General features: G+C 43.7%; 1 protein-coding gene across 1 annotated transcript in view; it reads left to right on the top strand.

Annotated features, from left to right (window-relative positions):
* The first annotated feature begins 1,232 nt into the window (after positions 1-1,232).
* SRD5A3 (steroid 5 alpha-reductase 3) overlaps positions 1,233-23,403 on the top strand; it is a 37,439-nt gene continuing 15,268 nt past the window's right edge. Inside the window, exons 1-3 of the mRNA XM_073608433.1 lie at positions 1,233-1,634; positions 9,924-10,075; positions 13,555-13,746. Coding sequence (XP_073464534.1) covers positions 1,423-1,634; positions 9,924-10,075; positions 13,555-13,746 — 556 coding nt within the window. The 5' untranslated portion in view covers positions 1,233-1,422. The remainder of the gene's footprint in view (positions 1,635-9,923; positions 10,076-13,554; positions 13,747-23,403) is intronic.

Genomic DNA, 23,403 nt, shown 5'->3' with positions numbered 1-23,403 from the left:
AATTGAAAATCATTTACAGTGCCTTGAAAAAGTATTCACACCCCTTGACATTTTCCACATTTTGTCATGTTACAACCAAAAACGTAAATGTATTTTATTAGGATTTTATGTGATAGAACAACACAAAGTGGCACATATGAAGCGGAGGGAAAATGATAAACGGTTTTCAACATTTTATACAAATAAATATCTGAAAAGCATGGCGTGCATTTGTATTCAGCCCCCTTTACTATGATACCAATAACTAAAATCTAGTGGAACCAATTGCCTTCAAAAGTCACCTAATTAGTAAATAGAGTCTACCTATGTGTAATTTAATCTCAGTATAAATACAGCTGTTCTGTGAAGCCCTCAGAGGTTTGTTAGATAACCTTAGTGAATAAACAGCATCATGAAGGCCAAGGAACACACCAGACAGGTCAGGGATACAGTTCTGGAGAAGTTTAAAGCAGGGTTAGGTTATAAAATAATATCCCAAGCATTGAATATCTCACTAGGGAAGGGCAAACGGTTCGGCTCGAGCATAAGTTTGGGCCGAACTCTGGTTGTTCGGAGAACACCGAACAATATGTGGTGTTTGGGGCAAATTCGAAATCCGCCGGAACACCGTTAAAGTCTATGGAACACTAACATGAAAAATCAAAAGTGTTCATTTTAAAGGCTTATATGCAAGTTATTGTCATAAAAAGTGTCTGGGACGTAGTGGAATTTCAGGTGTTTCATCAGATTTGGAGACACGTCAGAATTTGTAACGGAAGTGACGTTCTGTCACCGGCCATCTTGCTACACCCCGCACTCCTCCATAGTAAGGATACACTGAGAAGGGGGCAAGCAGACATCTTGTTACACCCACTGCAGTTTTGCATTTCACACTGATTTTCAACTGTAAAATGAGGTTATATACTGAAATACAGTACTTAGAATGCCATCTGACAGTTTAGATGTCAAATTTTAAAAGCAGCAAACTTCTGTCAGATTAGCAAACCTGAGATGCTGCTGCTTTTAAACTTCAACATCTAAACAGTCAAACGGGGTTCTAAAGTACTGTTTTTCACTATATAGCCTCAGTTTACAGTTAAAAATAAATGTAAAATGCAAAACTACGGTGGGTGTAACAAGATGTCCGCTTTCCCCCTCTATCCTTACTATGGAGGAGTGCGGGGTGTAGCAAGATGTCGGCGACGTAACGTCACTTCCGTTACACATTCTGACAGGTCGCCAAATCTGATGAAACACCGGAAGAACAAGCTACAGCTAACTAGTTCCGATATGAACGAAGGTTATAAGCTGCAGATGTGGGGGGAGGGAGGAGGAGTCTAATACGTGGAAGTGTCCCGGGTAATATCGGGAAGTCAATCTATATGTCACGTGTCCATGTAGTGTGCAAACAGGCAGCTGGGTGTAAGTGAGGCGGCGGCGGCCATGTTGCTCCTCTCAGGCACAGGAGTGAGTGTCATCGCTGCTTTGTGGCTCTTGTTAGATTTCGCCTTCCTCATAGCTCTGTTCTTCCATGTACTGGGGGACTGTGCCCGCCGGAGCTCCCCATTGTGCGCCATCTTTCAGGATCTTATCCGCTATGGGAAAACTAAGACCGGCCGGCCCGCATGGCTGCACTGCTTCGATTTGCCGAAGAGGTGAGAGGGGTCACATGACATAGGACAGGCACACTGGGGGTTGTCCATAGCAACCAGGTGGCGATCTATGCTTCTGGGCGGAGTCCAGGATTCTGATTGGTGGGGATGGGCGGGAAGCCCCTCCCTTGTTGGTACATTTCTACAACATGATTTATTCATGTCATTGTGTGCACACTTGTAGTTGTAGGTGTGCTGACTCTCCATTACCGCTGGGGGCGCCTTTCTCCCGGCTACTATGTGCTGTATTTATAAAACTGCTGCTTTAACCCTCATGCATACTATGCTCCTGTGCCGGTCATACAACACTGTACACCAAATGGAGTTTGTATCCCTTTAACACAAGACCCTGACCGGCTCTCTTCTCCCTTCTTCAAGCTGTCAGCGTGAGCAAAGGAAAGCCGATAACCGCCTTGTGTTTACATCTGTGATCAGCTGTCATTGGACACAGCTGGTCACATGGTAAAGGGCTGCTGTGATTGGCTTTTTATCCTGATCTGTGATCAGCGGAGTCCCACAATCGTGGGAGGATGTCAATAGATGCCCTCCCGGCAAAGGCAGCCTGCTGTAGCTGTCATTTGGCTATAGCGTGGGCAGAAAGCGGTTAATTACCACCTTAATCAGTCACAGCTGAGCTCCACCCAAAAGGAGAAGTTCCACTTTAAGCACTAGTTCCCCTCCCTCCTATGCCACATTTGGCATGTCATGGGGGGGGGGGGGGGAATGAGCAGGTACCCGCTCCCACTTCTGAAAGGGCTGCCTAGACAATCCGAGCGGAGGTTTTCCTCTCCTCCTCCCTGCAATCTTCTGGAATACATTACAGGTCCCAGAAGATTGGCCGACCATTGAGGCGCAGCATGACTCGTGCATGCACAGTGCACACCAGGCTGTGAAGCCGCATGCTGTCACAGGCCGGTGCCGGGGAGAGGAGATAGAACCGAGGGTTCAGACGGCCACATTGCTGGATCCTGGGACAGGTACGATACGGCACTGTGTCGCTTTGGCTGACAATTGCTGGGTCGTGCGACGTTGTACCCAGACAAATTTGATGTCCTTTTTTTCCCACAAATAGAGCTTTGTTTTGGTGGTATTTGATCACCTCTGCGGTTTTTATTTTTTGCTCTATAAACAGAAAATAGTGCCAATTTTGAAAAAAATACAATATTTTTTACTTTTTGCTATAATAAATATCCCCATTTTTTTTAAAAAACATTTTTTTCCCCCAGTTTAGGCCAATATGTATTCTTCTACATATTTTTGGTAATAAAAATTGCAATAAGCGTGCATTGATTGGTTTGCGCACAAGTTATAGCGTCTACAAAATAGGGGATAGATTCAGGCCTTTTTATTAAAATTTTTTTTTTTTTTGATAAAAATGCACCGATTACTGTATAAATGTCACTGGTAGGGAAAGGGTTAATACTAGGGGGCGATCAAGGGGTTAACTGTGTTCGCTAGGTGTGTTCTAACTGTAGGGGGCGATGGGACTGTCTAGGAGAAGAGAGAGATCAGTGTTCATACTTATTATGAACACACGATCTGTCTCTACTCCCCTGAAAGAACTGGGATTTGTGTGTTTACACACACAGATCCCGGTTCTCGCTCTGTCACGAGCGATCGCTGTTTCCCAACGTGAGTGCCCAGCGGGCGTGATGACCATCAGCTGCAGGCGCGTGCTCGCTTCTAGTGGCCAAAAGGCAAATCGGCGTAAGGTAACCATGCCATTCTGCCACAGTAAAACTGCAGTGGCTGGTCGGCAAGCAGTTAAAGGGAGGAGGTGACAACCCTAGCGTTTAGCCTATGAGCATTCATTTCATTGGCCGGAATAAGTTAATATTCTGGCCAGTGGAATCAACGAACGCCTAAAAATGTGTGCCAGACGCCGCTTTAGGTGCATGACATTTGTTGTAATCGGTCGTGTTGAGAAATGATTTCCTTTTCCCAATGAGGAAGCAGTTTAGGAGATGTGAGAGAATACCAAACCCCACTCCCTTTACCCTCTTATTCATATCTGCATTGAGTTCCCTGTTTGTGTAATTCTCAACTGTAAAAAAGTGCAAAGCTACCACAAACCTGATATAGCTGCTGTACATGGTGATTGTTGCACAGAAAATCACACCGCTGTTTTCAGTTTTCTTTTATCAATGTGAATCTATATTTAATGCAAGTGGAATTACAACCTAGATTTAACTATGCTCCCGCCTATCTCCTCAGTCCTACACTAATTACTCTGTAGACGTAAGATGCATATACTTCTTTTCTGGTAGCTCCGGTGATCAGCTCCCGGCAGGCAGCTTCAGAGGTGAAGATGAAAAGCCGACAACAGGTGCCGCATATTAACTCTATTGGTGATGTCACTGTTCAGACATTTCATTGTTGGCCCTCCCTTTCCCTTGAAGTTGGCTGCTGGGAAGATCATGTAACCGGACCAGAGTGCTTTCAGAGTAGGTAAGTAAATATATGCATGTTCCTTTTTACAGGGTAGTTAGTATAGGAGGTTAGGGGGGAGGTGGGAGCTGTTTTAGGGCTGTTTCATACTGCTGTGTTGCAGTTTGGCCGCAGCGCAGGTGTACCCGCAGTTCTCATGTGGTTTAGCTGCAGTTTCCCATAAACTTTCTATTATGTCCTGCATTTTTGGTCTGTTTTCTGAAAGCACCAAAAGTGCTGCATCTTTGTTGCACTTTCAGAAAACGCATCAGAAATGCGGGGCATAATAGTCTATGGGACACCGCAGCTAAAGTGCAGTGAAGCACTATGAAACCCACCTTAAAGCTGTAGTAAACAGCCAGAAAAATAAAAAAAAAATGGGCCCCCTGGCAGGTTTAAGTCATCATGTACTAGTATGCTCTGCATACTAGCACATTATGATGGACTTGCCTGTCCAAGGATCCCTCCAGTGCAGTGCTGTCATGGCTCCCTGGCGCTTCCATCTTCTTTCCGGGTTCGCATGCTCCAGCTGTATGTATGGCCAGGGCCACGATGATGTCACTTCTGCGCATGCACGCAGAAGCCCTTGCCTCCGGCGTGGAGCTCTCAAGCTCCAGCACAGTATGCCGTCCCTTCAGAGCACATACGCCAGTGACGTCTCTGGCTGCATATCGTGTGACTATCTCCTAACAGTCCAAGTTCAGCAGATGTTTACTGTACCTACAGGTAAGCCGCGTTATGGGTTTACCTGTAGGTACAAGTTCAAAAGTGGCGTTTACTATCACTTTAAGCTTAGTTAGATTTAGGCTGGAATACCACTTTGGGGTTGGTTAACATACCCTGTTTCCCCCAAAATAAGACCTAGCGTGATTGTCGGTGATGGCTGAAATATAAGCCCTACCCTCCAAATAAGCCCTAGTAAAAGTCCTTGTAGGTCTTGTTTTCAGGGTAGGACTTATTTTTGGGGAAACAGGGTAATGCTTATTTGGGGGGTAGGGCTTATATTGCACCATCACTGACAATCACGCTAGGTCTTATTTTCGGGGAAACAGGGTAGTGTGGAGACTGTTTTTTTTTTTACGCACTGGAAGAATGTCAGTCGCCCCTAGGGCACATAGAAAACAATTGTTTTATTTTCCTGGAATGCATCTTGTGCACGCAAGTATTTACCTTTCATGGCAGATTCCCTTTGAAAGTACAGAACTATCTTTATAAACAAACATTAAGCCCAGGTTCACACTACAACAGGCTGCGGATCGCACAGGAGCGCTGTGCGTCCCTGTTCCCCGTTTCAGGGACGAATCAGGGACGATTCTATGCCTGAATTCGGCCCTGAAACGGAGCCAAAGACGCAGAGCGTTTTTGTGCAGTGCGCTCCGCAGCCGCCCCGGAGATATGTGAACCGGCTCTATAGGGAGCCAGTCACATCTAATTCGCATAGGTGTGAACCCGGGCTAAAGGGTAACTCCATTTGCATGGGTAAAATAATAGCAAAAAATAAAATAGTACAGCTTATTCAATTGCTACACAAGTCCTTTTGTAATTGAATGTTATTAAAAATTACCTTTCCTTTTCAATCTGCAGCTCTTTCATTTTCTGTAAGATGCAATATGGCTACCTGGTGGCAATCTGTACACAGATGGTGTACAGAATGCCCCCCAGAAATTTAATTTCCTGCTTTTCGGTTGGCTTGCTGATTCTTTCAGAAGTCTGATACAAGTCAGATTTTGGACAACTGCAACAAAAATGTCATTTTGGTGTGATACTTCCAAAGGGAAATTACATCTAAAAGGATGCAGACCCTGCAGCTTTCCTCATTAGAGCCCTGCAAGTGCAGCAGCTGACTAATAGTTATGAAATCACTCACATTCACATTCATTTTTTACATTAACACAGAAAATGTATATAGATCACCCAGAGGGAAGTGTTTTTGATTTCTCAACAAATGTGGAGTTACTCTTTAACCCACACAACCCCCCCCCCAGACCTTCTAACAATCTATGTAAAACTCCCTAATTCCACTCCAACTGCTTACTTACCTTTTATCATGGTAGCAACTTTCTCCAATGTTTACAGCCTTACTTTAGAAATTATGTAATTACCGTGCTAATCGAGTGATGATATAAAAAAAAAAAATAGTGAATAAAGAGCAGCGGCTCAAAGTGAGATACATTTGCAATAAAAGAAAAGAAGGGGGAGCCACGCTAATCAGTGTTACAAATTAGTGACATACATATACAAATTGATTAACAATTGAAGGAGACCAATAAATGAATATATACTTGAATTATAAATTGTACGTACAGTCAGGTCCATAAATATTGGGACATCGACACAATTCTAATCTTTTTGGTTCTATACACCACCACAATGGATTAGAAATGAAACGAACAAGATGTGCTTTAACTGCAGACTTTTATTTATTGATGATGTGACTGCTGACAAAAGCAGCAGGATGAATTCTGAAGTGTTTCGGGCAATATTATCTGCTCATATTCAGCAAAATGCTTCAGAACTCATTGGACGGTGCTTCACAGTGCAGATGGACAATGACCCGAAGCATACTGCAAAAGCAACCAAAGAGTTTTTCAAAGGGAAAGAAGTGGAATGTTATGCAATGGCCAAGTCAATCACTTGACCTGAATCCGATTGAGCATGCATTTCACTTGCTGAAGACAAAACTGAAGGGAAAATGCTCCAAGAACAAGCAGGAACTGAAGACAGTTGCAGTAGAGGCCTGGCATAGCATCACCAGGGATGAAACTCAGCGTCTGGTGATGTCTAATGGTTCCAGACTTCAGGCTGTAATTGACTGCAAAGGATTTGCAAACAAGTATTAAAAAGTGAAAGTTTGATGGATGATTGTTAATCTGTCCCATTACTTTTGGTCCCTTAAAAAGTGGGAGGCACATATACAAACTGTTGTAATTCCTACATCGTTCACCTGATTTGGATGTAAATACCCTCAAATTAAAGCTGAAAGTCTACAGTTAAAGCACATCTTGTTCATTTCATTTCAAATCCATTGTGGTGGTGTATAGAGCCAAAAAGATTAGAATTGTGTCAATGTCCCAATATTTATGGACCTGACTGTAAATGAGTTCATCAACCACAAGTGAATGTGCATAACTTGGAATAGTTTAAATGACTTGAAACAACTCCCAAACACCGCTACAGACTTGTGAACCTCCACCACATAGAGTGCGTGCTTATTGGTAGGCAAGCTAAATACGCTGGTGGCTATAAACCCAGCCAGGGCCTTTATCCAGGGGATGTTGGGATACCAGCTCACAAATGGATATAATGGGCAGGACACCCACCAATCACACCAGGGGGACTGGATGATCCAGGTACCATGAACATGGGCCAGGCAGGTTTACCCAAAAAGGAAAGAACTCACCACAGTGTAAATCAAAACACACAGGTTTTATTAAGATTAAAGGTTGCACTTACATTGGAAGCATAAAATGTAGCATCAAGTATAAAAAAGCTGGCCAGCTAGCAAAAACCCATCCTCTCGGGATCGCATCGCGATGACATTACGCCACTCCTCCCGATGCACGTTTCATCACAAGCTGACGTCCTGGGGCACGGGCGACGCATTGACTCATCGCGTTATATAATAGACAGGAAGAACCACGCCTCAATATAAGTCTTGGGTGGCAGATCTCCATATAGGAGACAGAATTGCCAGTTTTGTAAAGGATATAGATATACTTTGCATTGAAAAAGTAAACAAAAAACAGGATAAATTCTGGCAATGTTGCCTACCCACTATCATAAGTATGTGACAGCTACCCCAATTAATATATTCTTAATCTAATCCCCAATTACTGCCATATTAAAGAGTTTAAACCCATATGGTAAGCTGACATGCTATTCAAGATCACCATATTAATTACCACTAAAAGGAGAGCCCTAACCAGAGGGCACACAGATGAGAAAATGAATTAACCATAAAACCCTGTAGAGCAGTGGTTCTCAACCTTTCTAGTGCTGTGACCCCCTTGATAAAATTTCCCAAGTTGTGGAGACCCCTAACAGTAAAATTATTTTCATAGTGTGGGTTGTCAGCACCCAAGGCAAGACAATTTGCGCCCCTAATCCACAGACACTTAGGGCTCCCTTAGTCCCTTCCACTCGTACAGTATTAAAACCCCTTATGGTACATTTTAGGATGTACCACTCTTTCTCTTTGTTCTCATTTCTTTCCCTTTTATCTCTCTATGCTAGTTTTTTTTTTTTTTTTTTTCCCCCATCCCTCTCTCTCGCCATCTTTCTAGTTCTTTCTCTTATTCTTTCTCCCCCCCCCCCCCCCCCCTCCTCACTTTTCCTCTCCCTTCCTTCCATGTATTCTCTATTTTTATTCTTCCTCTTACTCCTTACGGGTGGGGGAAATGGGATTAGTGGCAGTGCTGGTGGGGGGTGGGATCAGTGCCAGTGCAGGGGGGAGTTCTGATCAGCCAACTTAGGTGATCTTGATCAAGGCCATCTGCTGATCTGAGAACTGTAGTGGGGACTTTTAACTGCAACTATAATCACGGGTAGTGTTGCTCACTGTGTCTTCGGCTTCACTGTGTCTCCGACATCTCGTAGCAGTGACACCTTTGCCGAAAAAAGGAGATAGGGTCTCCTCCAGCCCCTCCCACTTCACATTCCTCACCAGTCAGCTGACCTCTAGTATCTGCCCCCCAGCCATACCGCAAACTGGGCGGCTGCAAAGAGGCTGAGTGGGCGGCCACGGGCTCCAGGAACAGCCCAACTGGGTGGCCACAGGCTCCAGGGACAGCCCAAAAGATCTAGGACAGCAGTGCGGGATTCAGGAACAGCCCAGGATTCTGTGACCCCTGGCAAATCATCATTCGACCCCCAGGTTGAGAACCACTGCTGTAGAGGCTCAATCCACCAGATGTGAGCCAGAAACAAACATGGGGACAAGGGAAAATGAACTCAACAGTGACCCCTAGAGTATAGAATAAAAATCACTGGGAATAATATAAATCACACTCCTAACATACTGACGTCCTCATTACCCATATTTCTCAGTATTGATATAATAAAACCGCTACCACATATAAATAGCTACCTAATCCCCACAATTTTGGGGCTTCATTCAGTAACTCTTGTATATTACCCAAGGCCCCAATATAGTTTGCCTTAAAAGTTGACCCTATTCTGACAGAATAAATAAACAAATATTGTCTAAATACAAGAGTCATGTGTATTCTTCTTTGAATCTTGGTGTACTTTGTGTATTTCTTCCAGATCTGTGCAGTAATCCAGCATCAAATTCCTGAGCTCTGTCTTTGCGCTGGGATTTCCCTTTATTAAGACCAGTCACTGCTGGTCTCTCTCCTTGCACAGGATGACTGGTCTTATCTCCGCCCTCTTCTTGTATTTTTCTGCAGGCAGCCTGTAGTGGGTGGACCTGCTGGGTCCCTCCCAAAGCTCTGCTGTCTGCACAGGCTATGTATAGCGCAGCGATGATGCCTATGTTACTTTTACAAGGTAACATCTGGGTTTAGAAATACATTTGGTGCACACAAGGTGGATTTATATCCCTTTTATCTGTTGAGGAATCCATTTAAAATGTATTTTTATTTTTTGTTTGTGCCCAGAGTTCAGCTTTGATATTATAAACTCACACTAAAAGGAAGAGGTGTCCCTGGAGTAGAAATGCTTTGGTTAAGGGACCAACAAGAAGTGACACAACATATGCTAGTGGATGAATTTTGGGGATTCCTGTAGAATCAAATCACTTCATCTCCTGTATACCCGCTGTGTTGGATTAATCATCTATGTATTAATGTCTTCCCTTTTTTTTTTTTTTTTTTTTTTTTTTTTTTTTTTTTTTTTTATTCACAGGTGGTTCTCACACTTTTATTATTTGTCCGTTTTCTGGAACGGGGCACTGCTTTGGTTAGTTGTGCAGTCACAGCTGTTTGGAGTAGAAATACCACAGTGGCTGCAGTCACTACTTCATTTCTTCAACAAGGCGCCACAACAAAAAATATCAGGTGAGCAATAAAATGACCATGTAAATTGTACATGGCACGTGAATTCTAGTTTAGTTTGCATATGAGGATTTCCAGTTTATTGGGGCTCCAGGACTACAAAAGTGTCAGGATATTCTTTTCCTATAGTCCAATCTTTTCAATTTTGTAACTTGCTATGTACTGTCTGTAAAAAGAAAAACTCTTAGCTGACTATGCGCATAGTTATCATTGCAGAGATAGTGCATCCTGAGTGGCATTAAACATTCCAACTTGCCTTTTAAAGCCCAACTCCGGGCAAATAAACAAAATTATCCTTTTGCAGTGGGGTTGTGCCCGCACTGCAAGGGTTAATTGTTCATTTATGTTTAGGGAAAAATTTAAGGTGATACATTTTCCTGATCCTTCACTCCTCCCCTTAGTTAGACTGATCCCAGCAGCTACTGCACCCCCACGGTCTAGGGTTTTGATGTCATCAAGACCAGAACAGGGTCCATAGCCCCACACTGGACGTGAGAACTCAGAGGAACAGCCCACTTCCATATTGGGAGGAGAGAAGGATGAGGTAAGTAAAACGGTTTCTCCTCTTCCCTAGACAAAACGAGCTATTAACCCTTGCATTTTATTCAACTAAAATCTCCATTACACAGCTGAACTTCTGTTTTTCTCGGAACTCCACCTGTCTGTTAAAGCCCCAGTCCCAGCCCCCTGACTTTATCGGCCAACTATATTGGCTGACAGATGCATGCCCCTGCTGTCTGCCTGCTGCCTAAGCAATATCCTGCAAACCACAAAAGAGGAACTCCTCTGTTGGATTCATGTCTGGATGTGACGTGGTGAGTGTTTCCCCTCCCAGCAAGGAAGCAGTACTTAGCACTGTGTAAAATAGCAGCCTCCCCAGACCATCCAGTTCTCTACCCTGTGCAGTCCCTCACTCCCATTTACTTCCCTATCTCCACTTGCAGCCTGTCATTACAGCCAATAGAGTTTACGTTTTTTTTTTTTTTGTTTTGTTTTTGTTTTTTTTTTAGATTTTAAAGTCGCACTTCCATTTGTCAAAAAGCAATATTTTTGTTTTATGAAATTTGGTGTTATTTAAAAAGACGTTATATATCACAATAGCTAAACCTGTGTCTGTAATGCATGTTCAAACTTTTAAAAGTGATTAAGTCTTGTTTTTAAGACTGAGTACAAGCAAGTACCGATGCTTCTTTTTAATGTCATGTGACAGTGGCACTAATATGCAGCACTGATGACGTGTGGACTGTCAATATTTTTTTATTTTTACATTTTAAATATTTATTACAACCTTCTTTTTTTTTTTTTTTTTTTTATAAGCCCTGTTGGGGGGCTCTGCTGAGATATCAGGGGTCTTAGCAGACCCCTGACATCTCCCTTTTAAGACAGGGAAAGGGACTGAGGACACAGATTCTCCAGTCCCTTTCTCTGCAGCCTCAGCTGCACTGGAGATGAATGGACAGGAGACAGAGGCTCCTCTCCATTCATAAACTGAAGCATCGTAACACAGCTTACAATGCTTAGTTATGAATGGACAGAAGCAATGATCACTGACTCTGTTCATTTGGAAAAAAAGGAGCTGGTAAATGACAGATTTACCGGCTCCTTCCTCTGCTCTCCATCCTGACAGATCAAGGACAAATGGACCCAAAGTGGAGCACGGAGGAGGAGGACACAGGGGGGACTGGAGAAGGATACAGGGACAGTCGGGTGACCAATGCGGGGGTGGCAGGAGTTACAATCACCAAACCCCATGTATAGATTTCAATAAAGTAGCTGAAACCTGCAGGAGGGAGAGGAGGAGAAGCGGCTGTCAGAAATCTATACAGGGAGATCGGTGCTTGTAACTCCCCCACCGATCACCCCCTACTGCCCAGGTATCGGATCAAGCGTCGGAGCATTTGCCTGAATACAAGTACTCAGGCAATATCGACTGCACTAGTATCGGTGCAACCCTAATAACAAACATGTTCTACTTCCCTCCTCTGTGCAGTTGGTTTTGCACAGAGCAGCCCAGATCCTCCTCTTCTCGGGTCCCTCTTTGCTGCTCCTGGCCCCTCCATCCGATTGAGTGCTCCCTCAGCCAGCAGCTTTCTATGGGGGCACTTGAGTCGAGTCAGAGCTCCGTGTATCCATTCACACATGGAGCCCCGACTTGGCCCCGCCCCTTTTCTCCCCCTAATTGGCTGACTGACTTTGACAGCTGCGGGAGCGCATGGCGCTGCTGCTGTGTCTCAGCCAATCAGGAAGAGTGTCCCCGACGGCTTAGACATTCGTGGACATCGCTGGAGGGAGAAAGGGGCTTAGGTAAGCAATTAGGGGGTGCTGGGGTGGCTGCTACACACAGGAGTTTTTTTTTTTTATGTTAATGCATTAACCCCATCCATCCATGTCTCTATGCTTTATTTTGTGGAGAAATCACTTTGGAAAACACCTAGCATTTCTGGCTGTGGCCATCTTGAGTAAAGGCAAATGATTCATGTAGCATTTACTTCCTGGAATTCATCTGCCCTAAGCTCAGGCATGCAAATAGGAGGGTGTGCTTGGCTAAGAAATACCCTCCTTCCTTCCGGAAGATTAAATTAAATTACAAAATTGGCCTAGGCCTGGAAACCCGGATGTAACTGAAGAAATGCAAAAAAAAAAGTTTAAAACCGGTAAATATGATATACTTCCTATTTTATTCTATTTTCCTATCTATTTCCTAATGATTGCAGTATAAGGATTACCAATAGCCAATGTTTATTGAGAGAGTGAAATTCCACTTTAAAAAATGCGTTGCCACTAAACCCATTCGATTTTAGTCGACTCACTGAAAACTGGAATTGATTTTCGTCATAGTTTTCATCAATTGACTTCATTCTAATTTTATTTTCCTTTAGTTTTGCAGCTAATGAAAACTATAATTTAAAATATTTTCGGTGCTAACATGAACACTGCAAGGGTTAAAAGGCAATTTTCCAATCTGTAAAATGTACCTTTCCCCTTTGTGTAAGTTAGTCATTTTATTCTCCTTGATGGGTTTCACCTACTGAGTTCTGGTGGCCTGTGCTACATTTTCTTGCCTCAAAATTTGTTTGCTCTAAAGTCTATAGAGAAATCTGACTGCTAGAAGGATGTGAAAACAGGCTGTAGATCCTCCACCAGTACCGTCAAGAGGAGTATTAGTCACATGATGGTGACAATGTAGGCTATACATTATGCTTGTCTTACAGGTCCATGTTTCATAGGTTGATGGACCTCCAGTTTAGTATTACATGTACATTATCATGAGAATCGTGAAAGAGCCAGATGGATGACGTGCCTCAAGCAGTACAGCTGGTGTGTTACATTTTTAGTCTCTGCTAATTTTAAAAGCATCTGCTAAATTTCAGAATTCTCCATTTGGTCCACTCCTGATTACAGCAGAATATGACATCTTTCTATATTTAAGTTGTATCTGTAGCATTGTCCTTATGAATGCAATTTTATGTATTAAAATCTAGGTGGCGAGGTTTCCACTATTTTGGCTCTATCCTTGATATGGCTGCACAGCCTGAGAAGACTAGAAGAGTGTCTGTATGTCAGCGTCTATTCCAGTGGGGTTATTCATGTGGCTCAATATGGTCTTGGAGTTGCCTACTATTTTCTTATCGGGATAACATTACTTGATTATGCCAACTTAGATCCAAAAAACGGTAAGTGTGCAAGGGAATGGGTGGATTTGCAAGGCAATGCACTTTGGAGCATATATTTCCATCAACAAAAGGATGGTCCTTTTGCTAATGTTTCCAGATATTGTGACCTTTTTTAGCTGCGCGCGTGCACATACAAGTATTAATAACGTACAGAATAAAACTAAGCAATTGGAAAGCAGGCACCCAGAATATGTCGGATCACATTCACCTCCAACTTTTCACCCAATACAGGCTTGATTTAAAAGGGGGGGGGGGAGGGGTCATAGGTGGGGCTACAGTGTGCTTGTCCTGCTTTATTAAAGTTCGATGTGCCACTTCTGCTTTCCTGCTGAGTTTGTGAAGCACGGTTGTTTTTCTTCTAGGATTGCTCTGTATTTGGCGCCATCCATCTTCCTATCAACTCTGACCAACTTCCCTGTTCATGCTGAAAAAAACATTCCCACAGCATGATACTGCCACCATCCTGTTTCACGGTGGGGATGGTGTGTTCAGGGTGATGTACAGTGTTTGTTTTTCCACCACACATAGCGTTTTGCTTTTAGGCCAAAAAGTTCCATTATGGTCTCTCTGACCAGAGCACCTTCTTCCACATGTTTACTGTGTCCCCCCACATGGCTTCTTGCAAACTGCAAACAGGACTTATTATAGCTTTCTTTCAAGAATGGCTTTCTTCTTGACACTTTTCCCTAAAGGCCAGAGTTGTGGCGTGCATGACTAATAGTTGTCCTGTGGACAGATTCTCCCACCTGAGCTGTGGATCTCTGCAGCTCCTTCAGAGTTACCATGGGCCTCTTTGCTTTCTTTCAACAATGACTTTCTTCTTGCCACTTTTCCCTAAAGGCCAGAGTTGTGGAGTGCATGATTAATAGTTGTCCTGTGGACAGATTCTCCCACCTGAGCTGTGGATCTCTGCAGCTCCTCCAGAGTTACCATGGGCCTCTTGCTTCTCTGGTTAATGTTCTCCTTGCCCGGCCTGTCACTTTAGGTGGATGGACATATATATTCGTAGGTTTGCAGTTGGGCCATACTCTTTGCCTTTTTTTTTTTTTAATTCTTTATTTGTCATTTTATAACAATTACAATGCATTTCCCTCCGGGGATAATTCCTCATACACATCCACATTAATATATATAAAAAGTGACATGGTTATCCCCTCCTACCCCCCAGCCCCCTCCCCCACCCCTCAGGACAATGCTCGTCGAGGACAAAGTGCTTGCCCGGTTATGCCGGGCTAATAATCTCCTCTAGATAACCCCAGGTCCCTTTAAACTTGATCCGTGCTGCCCATTTCCCTAAATGATCCTCCTCTTCAGGTTCGACTCCCCCCTTGTCCATACACTCGACACTGTATACCTCATTAAGGCTAAACAACCAGTCTCGAGTACAGGGGCTCGAGGCGTTCAGCCAGTTCGACGCTACATCGAGCATTATGGGGATCAAAGAGGTCTTGTAGTTCTTTACAGAGTCCGAGATCCCGTGGAAAAGGCAGACCCACGGGTCCTCTACTATTTCCTTCCCTGTAATGTCTTTTATCAGTCCCAGGATTTTTTTCCAGAAGATTTTTATGGTAGGACACTCCCACCAAATATGGGCCATTGTTCCTGGAGTTGAACAACCCCTCCAGCAAGTATTTGATTTAGTCTTGTCCATTTTGCTTACCCTGTCCGGGGTGGCATACCATCTTGCGAGGCATTTGTAGTGGCTTTCTGTTCTTCTGGTGACTACTGCTAAGTAATGGGCCATCCTCAGGATCTTATAAATCACAGTTCCACTACATTGTGACCCCGGTTCCTGCTCCCACTTTTTAATGTATGGGGGTGCCTCCAGCTCCTGCTCTGTTCCCAAGATCTTATATATTTGCGTTATCTCCCCTCCTGTCTGCTCCTTTATACAGAGCTGCTCAAACGGTCTGAGCTCCTCCATACTCCTGAGAGGTTTCGGAAGTCTCTCAATGAAGTGGGAGAGCTGGAGGTACCTCCACCCATTCATTACCCATAGATTAGATTCTAGACTTAATTCTGACAATGTGCATATTTGCCCCTTATTTAAAAAATGTTTCAATTGTACAGAGTCACCCTTCAACCAGTTCCCTCCCACCTCCCTCCTCCCTGGTTCAAAAAAAACATTATTTTTCATGTGTATCAGTGGTGAGTTATATGACCATTTATTCTTGAAGTGTATCATATCCCAATATTTAAATGTGTTATACGTTAATAAAGATGTGTATGTGCTCAGTGCTCTGAATTTTGGAGGGTTCCAGAGTGCCTGTCCTAAATTCGTGTTACTCAAAAAGTGCTCAATGTGAACCCAGCGCTTATCCGTATCTTTTTTTACACCATTCCGTGATCCGTGACAACACTACTGAAATGTAGTATCTATTGAAGTCTGGTAATGCTATTCCACCTTTTTTTTTTTTCCCCCTACTTAATACTGTGAAAGCAATGCGTGGTTTTTTGCCACCCCAGACAGCTTCGCTTATTAAACTCCTAAGGGCTTTTAAATAATATCCTGGTAGAGGGATGGGCATCATCTGAAATTTATACAAGATCCTGGGCGTTGGACTCATTTTAATCGCGTTTACTCGCCCAAACCACGAAAGGGGTCTGGCGTGTAATCTTCTCACTTCTTGCCTGATGTCATCTAACAAAGGAATAAAATTTTTTACAAATAGTCTATTAAAGGTGTTAGCTAGTTTAATCCCCAGGTACTTGATCTCCCCTTTCGAAAGAAAAGGGAAGACAGCAGCCAGGTGATCCACTTCTTGCTTATCTAGGTTGATATTCAAGCATTCAGATTTCCTGGAATTTATTTTGAAATTCGAGACTTCTCCATACTTTCTAATAATCTGAAGCATATTGGGGAGGGTTATTCTGGGGTTTGTAATGAAGAACAGAACGTCGTCGGCAAAAGACGCTAGTTTGTGTTCCTCTGTTCCGACCTTTATACCCCTGCAGTCCGGGCTGTTGCGGATAGCAGACAACAGGGGCTCAAGGGTCAGGACGAACAGAAGTGGGGAAAGAGGGCAGCCCTGCCTTGTTCCATTGAACATCCTGAAGGGCTTTGATATCGCCCCATTAGCTCTCACCATCCCTGCCGGGCTACTATAGAGGACCTTAACCCAAGAGATAAACCTCTGTCCGAACCCCAAGGCTTCCAAAGTGTTTATCATAAACCCCCAGTCTACCCTGTCAAATGCATTTTCAGCATCAATTGACAGGAATAGAGCTGGGGGCCCACCATGTTTGCAAAATTCTGATAATAGCACTGCCCGAACCCCGTTGTCCCTACACTGTCTCCCGTTAACAACTACTCTTTGCATTTTTGGATGATGGAATGAACAGTGCTCTGTGAGATGTTCAAAGCTTGGTATATATATTTTTTTTATAACCTTACCCTGCTTTAAACTTCTCCACAACTTTATCCCTGACCTGTCTGGTGTGTTCTTTGGTCTTCATGTTGCTGTTTGTTCACTAAGGTTCTCTAACAAACCTCTGAGGACTTCACAAAACAGCTATATTTATACTGAGATTAAAATACACACACAGGTGGAATCTATTTACTAATTAGGTGACTTCTGACAGCAATTGGTTCTACTAGATTTTAGTTAGGGGTATCAGAGTGAAGGAGGCTGAATACAAATGATGCCAAACTTTTCAGATATTTGTCAAAAACTGTACAAACCATTTATCATTTTCCTTCTGCTTCACAATTATGTGCCACTTTGTGTTGGTCTATCACATAAAATCCCAATAAAATACATTTACGTTTTTGGTTGTAACATGACAAAATCTGGAAAATTTCAAGGGGTGTGAATACTTTTTCCAGGCACTTTAACTGGTAAAGCTGGCCATAGATTGATCGAAATGTGGCAGGATCAGCAGGGACTGCACACATTTCAATCCATGTTTCAGTTCAAAAGGAGATCTAATTGACTCTTCTCAAAGGCACTGTTGACAAATTTTAAATCCCTGCTGTTAAAATACAGTAGCATAGCAGCGAGGATTCTCAATCCACCTTGTGTGGATGGAGCGTGTGGAAAATTGACTTGCACAGCTAGTGGTGCTGTATGGTGGCCCACCTGTGGTCAGCAGCACTGCTATAGTAGCGGGTTCTGAAATGGTAGGCGGTGTCTTAGGGACTTTTTCTCACCTCGTCTTTGAGTACAGCACCTGGAGAGAGCGCAGCTCCACCCACTTCCCAGGAAACACTGCAGTCATTTCTTTAAAGCCTGGACACTTCCACCATGGCCTCAGTTGTAGTGTTTCCTCCAGCCATGGTAGAAGTGCTGCAGTGGACCAGGGGTGTGGTTCACTCTCTCCAGGTGGAGAAGGTTAAGGCATACCTGGTGTTGCTTTCTTGTTCTGCTGGCCAGCTCAACCCCCCCCCCCCCCCCACCTCCCCCGGGTAGGGGCTGTTTCTGGTGCCTTTCCTCTTTTCGAACTGGCGAGGGTAGAGGCCGGCGGGGACTGCATCAGGCAGTGCGGCATCTCTGGTTTCCAAGCCTGCGCTCTCTTCTGGGTCCCGAGTGGCCGGTGATGTCACTGCCGGATGGGGTGGGACTTCCGGCGGTGCCCAGTGGCTTCCGGTTCTGGCCGCTGTAATGCAGGAGGGGGAGGCGGCCTCAGGGGTGCAATCTCCGATCCTCGCAGCAGCGAAAGGACAGTGAAAACCCTGGGAGAGATAGAGCTAGAGGAACTGGTGGCAGGAGCAGGAGTCACAAGCACCAGCCAGACCCAGGTAGGAGAGGCAGTGGCCTCTGTTAGTTTGACCTGGGCTATTTTTGTTTTTCCCTCTCTTCCTCCCCTGGGGGGGCCTGCATCACACTCCTCAGGTGACGTCTATGGGGAAGTGTGATTTACAGCAGTGATGTTATGGGGTATATTTTGTATCACTGACTGTTTGTTTATGGGTGTGCTGGGGGGAGAAGGGCGCTGAACTATTTAGAAAATTTGGGATGGCTTCTGAACAAGGAAAAATCAAACCTCATTCCTTCTCAGAGGACCATTTTCCTGGGGTAGGTCATCAACTCGTTGCAGGAAAAGATTTTCCTCCCCAGAGGAAAAAATTATAAAGGTGCAGGCAGCAGTGAAGAGTACACACAAATTTATCTGTTATAGTTCGGGCAGCCATGTCCACGCTGGGACTTCTCACAGCCTCAATCCCGGCTGTTCAGTGGGCCCGCCTCCATTCAAGAGGCCTCCAGGCAATTCTGCAGAATCAAGATCCCTTCTCCAGTAAAAAGGAAGTTATGGTGGTGGAGGAGGCAAGCAAATTTGAGCAAGGATTTGTTTTGGACCTTTCCCACAGCGAAGATCTTGACAACAGATGCGAGTTCCTGGGGGTGGGGTGCGCATCTCCAAAGCCAGATGGCTCAAGGGTACTGGACAGTAGAGGAATCCAGGAGGTCCTCCAGCTGGAGGTAACTGTGGGCCATTTTCCTGGGGCTTTGGCCTTCAATCAGATAATCGGGGGCCCACACATCCAGGTATTATCAGACAACGCCACAGCAGTCGCTTACATCTCAAGACAAGGGTCACAAGAAGTAGGTGTCTGCTAGACTTGTCTCTACAGACTCGGACTTGGGCAGAACACAACTTGGCATCCTTAATAGCAGTACATCTGAAACGCAGCCTAAACCAGATAGCGGACTTCTTAAGCAGAAGAAGGGTACTAGAGTCTGAATGGAGCCTAAGTCCGGATGTTTTTCAGAGGATAGTAGACAAATGGGGGGGCTCCCCAGGTCGACCTTTTTGCATCGTAAACGAATGCAAAAGTACCAGTCTACTTTTCTCTAAACAGGCAGGACCGAGCGGTGGGTCTGGAAGCACTGGCTCAGCACTGGACCTTCTGCTTGTGCTACGCCTTTCCCCTTGTGCAAATAATCCCTTTAGTGCTCAAGAAACTGCAGGGAAAAAAGACATCCCTAATTTTAGTAGACCCGTATTGGCCCAAGAGGGCTTGGTTTTCAGTTCTACTAAAGTTAGCAGTAGAGCCCCATTGGTTGGTTCCAGTTCGAAGGGACCTGCTGACTGAGGGTCCCCTACAGTGCCTTGCGAAAGTATTCACCCCCCTTAGCATTTTTCGTGTTCTGTTGCCTCACAACCTGGAATTAATATGGCTTGTTCAATGATTGGATATAGTAAAAAATGGGAGATTAGGGCGCTCAAAACTTCATAATAGCCAAAAGTCTCTATACAAAAGTCCAATCATAATGGTAGTGGCAATGATATGGAGAAATCTTCAACACTAATGGCTGCAGCTTAGCAGAATGAAGCAGGATCTATGAAAACACAAGCAAATAAAACGCGCCTCTAAGTACAGAAGAAAACATGTTTTATTATCCCAACAGATTTAAGGACACTTACAGGATGAAGAGATAAAACAGGCACAGTGTATGAGTAGATACGTTCTGCAGCATTGGAAGGGGTCACGGCGGGAAGAAGTCTTCAGACTAATGGATGTGTGACACATGAACTGACGTCATCCACGAGGAGAGGAGAAGGACCCGGAAGTGATGTCAATGCTAGAAGACAGTTAACCAGCCTGGACCGGAGCGCAGAGTGGAGGAAGTGAGGTCATAAGAAAGGGACGCGTTTCAGAACTCTGGACGGTTCCTTTGTCAACCTATGACCATAGAAATAACTGGGCACAATATATATGCAATGGGCCAGCCATGGGCGGATACAATAAAGAAACAGGAAGTGAACAAAATAAATAAATAGCGTTGTGAAGAAAAAGTTTTGTATATAGAGAAAGATGTATGGCTGGAAAAGGTGTATATGGCACTTGGCATGTGTATATATGTGTGTGTATGTATGTATGTATGTATATATATATATATATATATATATATATATATATATATATATATATATATATATATATATATATATATATATATATATATATATATATTATAATAGAAGAAAGCCTGCGGCAATCAGTAATAAAATGTAGATGTACATGGACCAATGCGTTGTGCAGGCTTATAGACTGTGTTTATGCATGCACACACATATATAAATGCATATACATGGACGTGTATACACTGAATAATAGCATAAATGAGTGTTTACGCTGGATATAATAAAACGGGTAATATCACATAATTGCTAGATCATAAAATACCTCTAAGGAAGGAACAAGAGAAAAGTATATGTAATCTCAAAGTATAGCACTGACTTCAAAGTCCTCATTTAACCCTCCGGGGGCCAAAACATTTAATAAAAAAATCCAGTACATTTCCCTGGCGAGGATAGCAACAAAAGAAAAGGGGGGGGGGGGGAGGGGGAAAGCGGAATAGGGGAGGGGAGAAAAAAAAAACTTTATTCCTTTATTAATTGTACTACATCCAAGGTCCTTTTATATTCTGGAGTGTCCATGCAGGATGTTATACGTTGGCAAAACAAAACGCCAGCTCCGTGTGCGTTTTGCAGAGCATCTCAAAAGCATTTGACTCAAAGAAGATACCCCCATAGCTCAGCATTTTGTGTTATATCATCAGGGCAAAACCCATGGTTTGAGAGTTAAGGGATTCCTTTCCCTTGATCTCTTTGCCAAGAGGGGAGACTTTGGTACGGTGCTTCTCAGAAAGGAAAAATTCTGGATCGTCAGGCTCAAAACCATTCAGCCACTAGGCTTAAACAAAGAATTGAGCATGAAGATCTTTCTTGAACCTTAAACATTTTAAAACTGGCTTAATCTTTTCCTCCCTCCTTCCCTTTCTCCTTTCCTCCACTTCCCTCTCCCCCCCCCCCCTTTTTTTTTTTTTCTCCCCTCCCCCCTGCCCTCCCTTATTCCGCCCCCCCCCCTTTTTTCTTTTGTTGCTATCCTCGCCATGATCAGGACAGTGCCGATGACCCTCTCTTGTTCATGAATGTTAATATGGTGTTTTTGCTATGTTCTGCTTATCGAGTACCTCCAGTCATGCTGAAATTATATAACGACTGAGGCCATGGTGGAAGTGTCCAGGCTTTAAAGAAATGACTGCAGTGTTTCCTGGAAAGTGGGAGGAGCTGCGCTCGCTCCAGGTGCTGTCCTGAAAGACTAGTAGAAATACCGTTAGTCTGTTTTTTTTTTTTTTCTTTTGTTTTATTGGGTCATTCAGCATACAGGTCATATACCGCAAAAGAAAAAAACATAAATATGAATAACACAAATTCTGGATTCAAAGCAAAGTACAACATTTGTTCCATTCAATTGTCTTGTGTAACATATGCAAAAAGCGTAGTTAAAGGAAACATACTAAAGCAATATAATTTCAAAACATAACAAGGATAGATAGACTTTTAAATCCTGAGTTGTTCCACACATAGGTGATGCTCCTGGTCTTGGGGACTTTGATGTTTCAAGCAGAGTTGTCCAGTTCTCAGGTATACGCCTTTCTTTATTTAGATATAGGGTTGTGTTATGCAAATAATATCCTATTTTTGAGTTCTCAAACACTGCAATATCTTTATGGGGTAGGGGAACCATCCGGGGCCTACAGCCGTGGCCAAAAGTCTTGAGAATGACACAAAAATATTAATTTTCACAATCTGCTGCCTCAGTTTTTATTATAGCAATTTGCATATATACTCCAGAATAATATGAAGAGTGATCAAATTAATTGCAATTAATTACAAAGTCCCTCTTTGCCATGAAAATGAACTTTAATCCCATACAAAACATTTCCACTGCATTTGTGAAGAAGGATTCAGGGCGCCCAAGTCCAGCAAGCACCAGGACCGTCTCCTACAGTTGATTCGGTTGCAGGATCGGGCACCACCAGTGAAGAGCTTACTCAGGAAGGGCAGCAGGCAGGTGTGAGTGCATCTGCACGCACTGTGAGGTGAAGACTTTTGGAGGAAGGCCTGGTGTCAAGAAGGGCAGCAAAGAAGCCACTTCTCTCCTGGAAAAACCTCAGGGACAGACTGATATTCTGCAAAAGGTACGGGTTGGACTGCTGAGGACTGGGGTAAAGTAATTTTCTCTCTTGAATCCCCTCTCCAGTTGTTTGGGGCATACGGAAAAAAATACTTGTCCGGAGAAGAAAAGGTGAGAACTACCATCAGTCCTGTGTCATGCCAACAGTAAAGCATCCTGAGACCATTTCATGAGTGGGGTTGCTTCTCAGTCAAGGGAGTGGCAACAGCCATTGGCTCCTGCTGTCACAATTTTGAAGAACACAGCCATTAATAAAGAATAGTACAAAAAGAGAGCAAGTTCTCCCAACAGTCCAAGACAAGTTTAGTGAGGAACATTGCCTTTTCCAGCATGATGGGACACCTTGCCATAAGACAAAATTCATAACAAAGTGTCTTGGGGAACAAAACCTCAAACATTTGGGTCCATGGCAAAACTCCCCAGACCTAAATCCCATTGAGAGCTTTTGGTCAATCCTCAAGAGACAGGTGAACAACCCCCCCCCCCCCCCCCCCCACAAATTTTGATGCACTCCAAGCATTGATTATGCAAGAATAGGCTGCCATCAGTCAGGATGTGGCCCAGAAGTTGATTGACAGCATGCCAGGACAAATTGCAGAGGTCTTGAAATAGAAGGGTCAACATTGCAAATATTGACTCTTTGCATAAACTTAATGTAATTGTCAATAATAGCCTTTCACACTTATGAAATGCCTGTAATTATACTTCAGTATACTGTAGTAACATCTGAC

The sequence above is a fragment of the Aquarana catesbeiana genome, linkage group LG01, assembly GCF_042186555.1.
Source record: "Aquarana catesbeiana isolate 2022-GZ linkage group LG01, ASM4218655v1, whole genome shotgun sequence".
Classification (NCBI taxonomy): domain Eukaryota; kingdom Metazoa; phylum Chordata; class Amphibia; order Anura; family Ranidae; genus Aquarana; species Aquarana catesbeiana.
Note: the sequence above shows the minus strand (reverse complement) of the source record. Positions and strands in the feature narration are given on the sequence as shown.